The sequence below is a fragment of the Mercurialis annua genome, linkage group LG7, assembly GCF_937616625.2.
Source record: "Mercurialis annua linkage group LG7, ddMerAnnu1.2, whole genome shotgun sequence".
In the NCBI taxonomy this organism is placed as follows: Eukaryota; Viridiplantae; Streptophyta; class Magnoliopsida; order Malpighiales; family Euphorbiaceae; genus Mercurialis; species Mercurialis annua.
The window spans coordinates 9,795,414-9,806,522 of NC_065576.1; the positions used below are offsets into that span (position 1 = coordinate 9,795,414).

At 30.3% G+C, this 11,109-nt stretch overlaps 1 protein-coding gene across 1 annotated transcript; it reads left to right on the forward strand.

The window, feature by feature from the left end:
- The first annotated feature begins 4,587 nt into the window (after nt 1-4,587).
- LOC126657665 (chaperone protein dnaJ 20, chloroplastic-like) lies at nt 4,588-5,172 on the forward strand. The gene has a single exon (XM_050352393.2). It carries the CDS (start codon nt 4,651-4,653, stop codon nt 5,152-5,154), a length of 504 nt encoding a protein of 167 aa, XP_050208350.1. The 5' UTR covers nt 4,588-4,650; the 3' UTR covers nt 5,155-5,172.
- Nucleotides 5,173-11,109: the final 5,937 nt, after the last annotated feature.

Here is an 11,109-nt window from a genome sequence, read left to right on the forward strand (position 1 = left end):
TCTTGCATCATGGGCGCGACATATTATATCACGGACGCGACATTTATATCTGTAAAACCCTAGTCGACCGTTTGAGGTATGACGGGCACGATGAACACATCACGGACGCGACAAATCGGACCGTTGAAGATTCAACAGATATATTCATGAACCCCCAATCGGACCGTTGTCTTCAATCATATATCACGGGCGCGATCGAGCTGATTTCTACAAAAGTTATTTTGTTTTTTTTAGCTTTTGTTGGGCATTGCTTTGGGTATAAATATAAATCCATTTGCAATGTTTCAAGGTTAATAATTTCCAAACCTTGAAACAACAAACACACAACTTTAAATTACATTTGTTTTGTTGTAGTTTTGGAGTAAGCTTGTAAACTCCTAAATCATTGTAAGTTAGAGTTTAGTTTTGGAAAAACTCAACCCTTGTAAGTTAGAAATTAGCTTTGGAAAATCTCATAATTGGTTGTTTAGCTATAAAGCACTAAGTTTGAAGTTAACTTAGAAAACTTCTTGTGAATCTCATTTAGTGGATTCTAAATCTCAATCTTTGATTGAGTAGTGGAGTAGGATCGATTTGTGATCCGAACCACTCTAAATCTCTTGTGTCAATCCTTTAAACCCTTATCTCCTTTTAAATTCTTATTTCCGCTTTAAAAAAATTTAATCTTCCGATTCATAACTCAAATCCGGTTTGCCATACCCCAAAGGGTCTTTCAGAGAGGTTTGGATAAATGGGTGGAGATGGAGGCGTCGTCTTCGTGGTAATGAGTTGATTTATTTCAGAGCTTTTAATACAATTTTTTAGCGGCTAAATTGAAGACAAGATCATCATGACGAGGTAATATGGAACACGATCAGCGGTAACTATACTGCAGCATCATTTTGTTCTTCTTGGTCAGAGTTTGCTGCTGTGGAGAGAGAGGGACAAATGAGGCTGAGGTTGCTGATGAACAATTTGTTGTTGGGCTTACTTCTGTGGGCGAGGATCGAACTGCTGGTCTAAGGAGAAGTGTAGATGTCGATGTTGGGTTTTCTGCTGTGTTAAATAATTTTCAAAAATTGTGCCATCTGCTGCTGTGAATTCTGAAGAAGTACGTTCAGCTGCTGAAGGTCGAAGACAAGCTTCTAGTGAAGGGAGAAGTTGAGCTGCTGCTGTTGTGTCATTTGCTGTGCTAAACTCTGATGAACAAATTGCTCCATCGGCTGCTGTATTTTCTGGAGATGGTCGTCCAGCTGGTGAAGACATAAGACATGCTGCTGCTATGAAGTCTGTGGTTAGGGGTGAGCAAAAATCGAATCAAACCATTAATCCGATCCAAACCAACCCGAAATTAATTTTGGTTTGGTTAAAATAGTTAAAATGGATTGGTTTGGTTTCAAATTATAAAAAAGTATGGTTTTTGGTTTTGGTTTGGTTTCAACTAGTGGTTAACCGAACCGACCGAAAAACCGAAGTTTACAATATTATTATTTTTAATTAATATTTATATATGTTTAAATAAATATAAAATTTATTTATTGAAATATTTATATAAAAATATAATATGTGTGTATAGATACATATATAAAAATAAAACATATAAACTAATACACACATATAAGTAAAAATTATTATGCATAATTTTAATTATTACGTATAATTATATATAATATTTATCTAAATCTATATTAACCAAATCAAACCAAACCGAACCGAAACCGATGCTAAAGTTTGGTTAACCGAACCGAAATTTTATATAAATATTTGGCGTGGTTTGGTTTTTATATTTTCCCTTAAAATATGGTTTGGTTTTAGAGTTTACTAAACCAAACCGAACCAAACCGAACCATGCTCACCTCTATCTGTGGTAGCAGCTATACCCAGAATTATTTAGCAGCTGAAATCCATTCTGCTGCAATAACTATGTAGGTGCGGACTGCTGTTCAGCAGGGAAGATCATAAGTTTTTCCAGCAACAACTTATGCCCAGATTTCTTGGCAGTGAGAAGTTCAAGTTGATAATTCCGAGATGATTAATACTGGAGACGAAATAAGGGTTGAAAGAGTTTCGCGGAGTATTGGAAGGCCTCCTTTTATTCAGATTTGGAACTCAATCGCTCCTCCGAGAGTTAAGTTCTTTATTTGGGTTGCGTTTCACAACAGAGTACCGACGCTTGATTTTTTAGCTAGAAGATTGATTATTAATTATTACAATGATAAATGTTCTATGTGCGAGATAGAGGAAACACATGTTCATTTACTCATTCATTGTCGCTAAATCCGTCGGTAAAAAAAATTTAGCGACGAATATCCGTCGCTAAAACGCAGTTTTCTAGTAGTGAGAAGTGTGGTGTAGCATTCTTCAAAAGCTTGATATTATGTGGATCTTTCCGAATTCTTTTGTTGATTTTTATAGACAATGGATGAAAATTGTTTGAAGGGGACAATATTACGAGCTATGGAGGATTTTGTGGTTTTTGTTAGTGTGTGAGATTTGGAAGCATCGTAACAATTGAAATTTTCAAATAAGATCAAGGCCAAGCGCGGATATTATCTTCAATTTTTTTTTCTAAAGCGGATTTTTTATTTAAATGCTGCAATAGAAGTTTTTTTTACTCAGGTTTGGATTTTTTCAGAAATCTTTTTTGTATTCTTTTTCAAGACTGTATCTTCTAGCCTCCCCTCAAAGTGAGTGAGCAATATAGTATGTGCCACTTCTTGTGCGAAACCTTTGAGTAGGAGGTGTTTTGCCACTTCTTGTGGGTTTTTTTTTATAAAATATACGATTCATCAAAAAAAAAGAGTGGCCAATCGAGATGTTATGTAATTCTGATAATTTATAATTTTATATTTTATGCCAACTTGGCATTATAATGTAGACACAATTAAATCGATTTTAAAATTAGATAGATTGCAAGTGAATTGGTAAAATTAGAATAGACTTGCGATATTTTAAAAGTTTATATAAATTTTCAGAAAATAAAAGAATTTGAATGTTTGGGGCACCATTAAAACCTAGTCAATTACTGAACTGGCAATTTTGTGGGTTCTGAAGATATTGGGTAGACCGTTTGGATGAACTTCTAACCAATATTTGAAAGGACATGAGCACAGACTTTTTCTTTTAGACAATATCATGGGTATTGTCGTTCTTGTTAATTGCTTGTTAATGGTTAATTAATTCAAGAAATGATCACAGGTTCTTGTTTATGAAGGCAAACAAGTGTAAGATACAAAAGCAATAGCATTATTTAATGTTTAACAGCAAGGCAAAACAGCTGATTTTATGCCAATTGCCAAAATTATGTTCAAATCTCAACGTTGATTTTCTTACACCTTGACAACTTTGGAAGTAGAGGATCAATCAAACCGCGTTTAGATATATATAGTATATCAATTAGTTTATTTTACTTTTGGACGTTAGATTAATTAAAATATTATATTCTCATAAAAAAAAAAAAAATATTAGTATATACAAAATTAAGGCTTAATGTCTTAAAAAAATTCCGACCTTTCATTCCCTTTTCAATCCTACCCTGACGTTGAAAATTTATCAATTTTACCCCATTTTGCATTCTTTCTTTTCAATTGTACCCTGAAGCATAAAATTGATCTTTATTTTTTTGACAAAAATTCAACAAAATTGTTCAAAAATGGTCATTTTAATGTAAAAAGTTAATCTAATGCAAAAAGAATCAATTTAGAGAATTTTTGTCAAATAAAAAAAAGTCAATTTTATGCTTTAGGGTACAATTAAAATGAAAAAATGCAAAATATGGTAAAATTGACTGATTTACAACGTCATGGTAGAATTGAAAAAAAGATGAAAGTTCGGGATTTTTTAAGACATTAGGCCTTAAATTAATACTATTTGAAGTACTTGTTTGAACATATAATTTTGCTTTTCAAACTTTTGTATATCTTTTATTGAAACAATTAAAAATATATGAGACAAATATCTGTAGTTGTTTTCAGCTATCTGTGTGTTGAAATGGAAAATATTTAATTAAATTTTAGAATTTATTTATTCAAAAATTATCTTTTTAACGCCTTAATATTCATGTTTGAAAGTTGCTAAAAAAAATAGTGCCACCTTTATTGTTTTGCAAATTCAAATCCAACCGGGGCGGATCCGGGGGATCGAAGAGGGTCGGCCGACCCTCTCGCCGGAGAAAATTTAAAATAACCCGGATATAGAGGCGGTTTTTCTATGTAGGGGTGGTTATAACCGTCCCCTACAAGTGATAAAAGCGGTTTGTTTCTTATATGGGCGGGTTAGTTACCAGATTTAAACCCTTAATGTGAAAATTTTACTCGCCTATGGAGTCCTGGTTTCGCTCTTTCAAACATGAATTTTTTCATATGTGATAGATTTGCAAAACAACGAAAGGTGGTAATTTTGTTTGACATTTTTTAAAGAACATGATTAAAATAAAAAAAAATGTATAAAAATAGTGATCTCATATAGAATTAGTCCTAATTTTAAATATTGGATAAAAATTGAATACCCCTTATACTTTTAATCCTCGTAGACCCGATGTAACTTAAGTTAGTAATTTTCCCTCATCTATTTATAAGTACATATATGTTTCAGCCTTGCTCACTTTCTTTCATTCAAAACCTTAAAACCTAGTCAACATTTTCTAAATCCCTCGTTTTCTCAAGAATTCTCATGGAAACATTCTTGATACATCCCAAAATTGAAAAAACGGTTCCAATCCTAAACAAAATTAGGTTTAGGAAAATGACCTATAACAAGAAGATCAAGACTAAGAATATCACATGCAATAGAACCATGCATAAAAAGATGACCAATTTTTATGAAGTTCTCGCTCTTCGATCCAAGAGTGTAGGGTTTGATGAAATCAAGAAAGCTTATAGGAATATGGCCTTACAATACCATCCTGATGTTTGTCCTCCGTCGGCAAAACAAGAATCCACGAAACGTTTCGTTGAGGTTCGAGAGGCTTACGAGACATTGTCTGATCCTGTTTCGCGTCGAAGATATGATTATGAATTGGGTTCCGTTAGTAATTCGATAGGATTTGATTTTGAAGTAAGAACTGAGGAAAGGAAATATAGTTTTCCGAAGGAAGTATGGGAAATGCAGCTTTATGGACTAACTCAAGGATCTCATATCCGTTTGCAGAGGAACAAAAGTAAAAACTACATATAAAATTAATATTTATTGATCTTGTCATTTTTCTTGCATTTTGAATTTGATATTTCATTAATTATTTTATTTTTTTAATGATTTATAAGTTTATAACTTTCTGTAAGCATCCATATTCTTATTTTAGGATATATCCTAATAATAACTCTACTTTCTATCGGCTGGTCTCATGTTTTAGTTGGTGATAGATATAGAGTAATATTCCATGGTGTTGTCATTTAATTTTTGGATTTAATTTATAACATGTTTTATGAGCCTTAACAATTTTCAGAAAGGCTTAATGAATAAAAAAATTCAAATATTTTCCAATTTTACAATTCTAACCAAAATTTCAAGTTCTCTAAATTTTAGTTTAATTTCACATGTTTAGAACGAATTTAGGCAATTCGCCCTAATTGATTTAGTAGCATGTGCCAAATTGCATATTTCCTCCGCACCCTAAAAACCGGGAATTCTTACCTAGTCCCAGTCTATGAATTTTTCACGCACCTATCCAATGAGGTGTTAGAAAATCTAATACAATTTTCTCTCTTTTTCTATTATTTTCTCTTTTTTCTTATTTCTCTAACACCTCATTGGATAGGTCTATGAATTTTTCATGGATCGGATTTAGGTAAGAACTTCCCCTAAAAACCTATGCCGGTGACTGAGGTCTAATTAATTAGAAAAGTTAGATATTTTTCACCTTTTGAAATTCTGACTAAAAATTTAAAATGTTTACATTAGCTGAATTTATGGTTCATGGATCCCACATCGGCCTTTTGACAACATGGAGACCATTCACACGAGATTCGACGCATGCTACCAAATTCATTTATATACGCAATATGGGCCTAGCTTGAATGGCTAAGACGCCTCTAAATCCATCAAGAGATTGTGGGTTCGAACCACACTTCGATAGCTAACAACTAACAAATAAGACTCGAAAGAATCGATTTCCATCTTTGATAATTAAAAAACAAATTGGCTAATATACATACACATATATATAAAAGTTAAGTGAGGAAGAACTTAATGATTAAAGAAGTAACGGTGTGGAGCGAGGATTAGAATTCCCTCAAATTTATTTTAAATTTGAGAGAGTTATGTTTACGATTTACACAGTTTATTGTAAAATAAATAGTGTAGATCAAAAAGGTACAATTCTAATCAAATCAATCAACACCGTTTATTTTACAATGAACGGTGTAAATCGTGAATATAACACTCTCAAGTTCAAATCCGTGGAGCAATTCTTTGATTGGTATTTAATAGGAAGTTTACGAAAGTTTAAAAATTGCATACTAGTATCCGATATTAAATATAGTTAATATTAAGAGATATTATGAGTTAATAAAAAGTATTTTAATTTTTTTGTGGTGAATGATAAATCCGTCATAAAAAATGTATGACTGAAATTTCGTTATAAATTCGTCACAAATTTTGTGAAGGATTTTTTCCAAAAAAATAAAATTGGACTCACTGCATTATAAAATCGGCGCAATTTTCAATTTGTGATGGATTTGTGACAGATTTTTCCATCACAAGGTTCAATTTTTTTTTTAGTAAATTTTGTTGCATAGAGGAATTAGGCCTAATTATCAAAAAACTTTTCACCTTTTAGCCTCTTTTTGATTTCATCCTGATGTTGTAAATTTTGTCCAATTCAGCCAAATTCACACCTTTGTTTTCCAATTCCTTCCTAAAAAATAAATGGAGTCTTTTTCACTTGAAAAAATATCAATTTAATTTTTTATTATAATTTTTTTAAAGCATTTAATGTTATACAAAAAACAAAAATCTCTCTTCCCCATAAAATCAAAAATTAATAATAAATTTTTATTTGATTTTTATTTAAATATTACAATATCAAAAAAAAAAATTCAACTGCCATTCCTACGACCTCGTCGCCTTTTTTCCGGCTCCGACGTATATTCAAAATAATTAATATTTTATAATTAATGAATTAGTATATTCAAAAATTTAATTAATTTTATTAAATTTAAATAATTTTTTTAAAATAATTTTTTTAAAAAAAAAATTTTTGAAATATTTTTTTCAAAAACCCGTTCGTCTTTCTCGTGACGAACTCGCTCTGGTTCGTCTTCATCTGAACCATATCAGGTTCATCACGAGGAAGACTAACAGGTTTAAAAGTTATAATTTTTATTTAAAAATTATTTAAATTATTTAAATTAAATTAAATATTTAAATTTAATAAAATTATTTAATAACATATTATATTATTATTTGAATTTATAGGTATGAGGGTTTTTTTTTTGTTCTTTTTATAACATTAAATATTTTTTAAAAATTATGCTAAAAATAAAAGATCAAATTGGTATTTTTTTTTCAAGTGAAAAAGAGAGTTAATTTAATTTTTAGAGTGGAATTAGAGATCAAATGTCCGAAATTGATTAAATTGGATAAAATTACAGTATCAAGGTGTAACTGAAAAGAAACTAAAAAATTAAAGGTTTTTAAATGATAAGCCGAATAATTATTGCGTAAGATTGTTAAAAATAATCCCACATTGCTTAGGAGAACAAATATAAATGAGTTTATAAGTGTAAAGGTTCAACCACCTATTAACTAGTTCTAATTATTAGGTCATGGTTGAACCTAAACACTCTCATAAGTATGTGGGGTTATCACATTCTCACCAATTTATAATTAATTACTCCCACCAATATTTCTAATGTGGTATCGGAGCTGGTCTGCCCCGGGTTCTCAATTTGCCGGTTGTCCGTCTGGATGTCTAGTCCCAGCGGTCCGGTCCGGTGTTGCCGCTGCTTATTAAATCAAAAATAGTGGGTCTGGCCCGGATTCTTAATTTGCTGGTTGTCCGTCTAGATGTTCATTTCCAGGGGCCCGGTCCGGTGCTGCCGCTGCTTGATAAATCAAAAAGTTTCAGTTCCAGGGGGAGTCAATTTCAAATGACAACCGGATGTACAGTCCCAGTTGCATTTGAGGGGGAGTGTTAAAAATAATCCCACATTACTTAGGAGAACAAATATAAATGAGTTTATAAGTGTAACGGTTCAACCACCTATTAACTAGTTCTAGTTATTAGGTCATGGTTGAAACTAAACACTCTCATAAGTATGTGAGGTTATCACATTCTCACCAATTTATAATTAATTACTCCCACCAATATTACTAATAAAGATAGTGTGAAGTGTTCATTTTATTCTAGTTTGAAATCTATAAATCACATTTTCATTTATTGTGATTTTGCTTGAAAACAAAACACTTCATTGACTCGTTACGGTTTGTTGTGGGTGGCACCAAATTCCGTTGATAATTTCGTATTTAATTGGAAATCCTTTTGCATATATCGGTATACTAATAATTTATGGTTGTCATAATAATTTATGGTTGTCGATTTGATTCCTTTCATCTAGGAAAATCGGAAAACGTGCCATACAAATATTTTTAGACATTCATCAAAAAAGAAGTATTTTTTAAATACGAGAAATTAGATATTTTTTAATAAATAAGAGAGAAAGAGCGCTTGGGAGGAACTAGATATTCAATATCTTCTCCTTTCTAGTATTCAACATAGGTGGTATGCTTTTATAAATGCAAGTATAATCGGTTTTCGTACTCGAAAATAATGTTCTTGGAAGCTTGGATTCATCGTTTATTTTTAGCTTAAGTTGTATTGGATTATTTCTTTGGCCACGTATGTGGTTTTAACATATTCTCTCATTCATTAAAAAAAAGGGTGTTAATAATTTATGCAATTTAAAATGTGACTGATTCAAGTGGAATGTCCACCCAGTTATCGAGATTAGATTCTGATCTAAGCATTTATTCGGATTGGATTAGGAGATGCAAACCATATCTAAGCTCCCAATTGAATTCCATCCCAAAATGCAATTGTCAACTATATATGGGATGGACATAAATCTGCACCTACAGCAAGTCGCACCAAAGTCAAACTGTAGGAAGTTGAGAGATTGCAGGCACCACTAAATCATAGATACTATAGTGATATGAAGTTATGGACTATCCATAAAAAAAAAACATGGTAAAATAAACTTGATGTCTTATAAAAGACTAGTTTCGCATTACGTGCTATACACGTGGCTCGTAACGTAACTCGTCAATGAATATATTAGTAAATTTATTATATTTATATTAATTTTTTATTTATAATTAATATTAAATTAGTTAAGAATTTTTATAAAAGTAAATATAATATATTCGGTTATTAATTATTTTTCATACTGAATTTATTCTTCTTTTGGTTTTATAATAACCATAATAAATAATTAACTTAATTTTATTAATAATATTTTTAAAAATAATAAGATAGAAATTTAAATAATATTATATTGACCAAATACAGTATTTTAATTTTGTAATTCAATAAAACTAAAAAAGAGGTATTCCTACTAATTTGGAGACAATTTAGTTATTTTTTTACATACTAAAAAGTAAATTGGAGATAATTTAACTACCTATTCTAATTAGGACTTTAATTACAATAGTGATCAATTAAATAACTAATTAATTAATGACTATAAAACCTTGATTTAATAGTAAACTGAAAAGGATTATTCAGTAAATTTGCATGTCCCCCCCCCCCCCCATCCGTGCTTTTATATATAGTATAGATAAATAAATATTTTTCAAAATTTTTTTGGCTAAATGTACCATTTTAACCTTCATGTCAGGTTCGATTTTTAACTTAAACCGTAGCGATATTTTATTTAGAGTGATGCCTAACGTTATAAAAGAAATAACAAAATTGACCCTTTTTTAATAGATTTTTTAGCATCATCTCTGCTGACGTGGACGACATATGACATACACGTGGAATTTGTTTCAATTCAGACATGAGTGGTTTTTTTTTCAATTTCAAATCGAATGTTATAAAAAACAATTGGACCCTCTGTCAATGTTATATTTATGCCATGCGTTGTCCCGTCAGGATTAGTTGTGGGGAAAAATATTATAAAGGAGTGTCCATTTTGTCATTTGTTGATAATGTTGCGTACCACTTTCAAACAAAAAAGATCATTCAGGTACAAACAAAAAACTTTACCAAACATGAGAATTCAAGTTGTATATTTAGCCTAAGAGTTATAATAGTTAGATTCAATAATTTTATGCGCTAAATGTAGCATACTCAAGTAAATAAAATATAATTCCGTTCTATCAACGATAATGTTCATTCTTAATTTGATACTTAGAGTATAACTAACACAAATGGTAAAAGTACTGGGAAAAACTTGTATAATTATTAAATTCTTGTTTTTATAGAGTTTGTCATAAATTTAGATAAATAATTATTTTAGCTTAAAGATATCGATAAGTAATGAGTGACAAAATTTTAGGGTTAATTGGCTAAATTTCACTAATTAAATAAGAGAAATTCTTAATGAAAATTTATTTACCAAATTATTTTTGATTTGTAGCCAAACAAATTTTTGGTCTAATAGTTCAAAAAAGTTAAGGCAGTTCGGCTTTTTTCCAAATTTATCCAAAAAATTTAAAGTTTATACATCCGTCATAATTTGACAATTTCGTGATAATGTATTCAATTTTGCTCAATAAATTTAATTGTGTCAATCTTTCAGCTATTAAATCTTAATTTTCAATTGTATTTTTATATAAATTTCTTAATTAGCGAAATCATTTTTGATAATTGCAAATCTAATTCATAATCCAAAAGAAAATCAGATAGTATATTAGCAAAATTCAGTTCAAATTATTCTACCTTTCAGTGGTTGAAGCCAAGAAAAAGTAAGTTTAAAGTATAAAATAAACGAAAAGGATAAATTGGCATTGCAATTAAGTGAAAGATTTAGACAATTAAATTATACAAGTGTGTAAAATTAGATAGATTAGCACTCAATTTGTCAAATTAAAATAAGTTTACAAACTTTAAAAGTCGAGAACAGATTTAAAAAGGTAAAAAACGTTTGGTTTTTTAAACGATTAAACCTAAATTATATTATATCACTAAAT

What these genes read in the sequence shown, in the direction of transcription:
- LOC126657665 (XM_050352393.2), top strand. Translation starts at nt 4,651, where the DNA reads ATGGAAACATTCTTGATACATCCCAAAATTGAAAAAACGGTTCCAATC.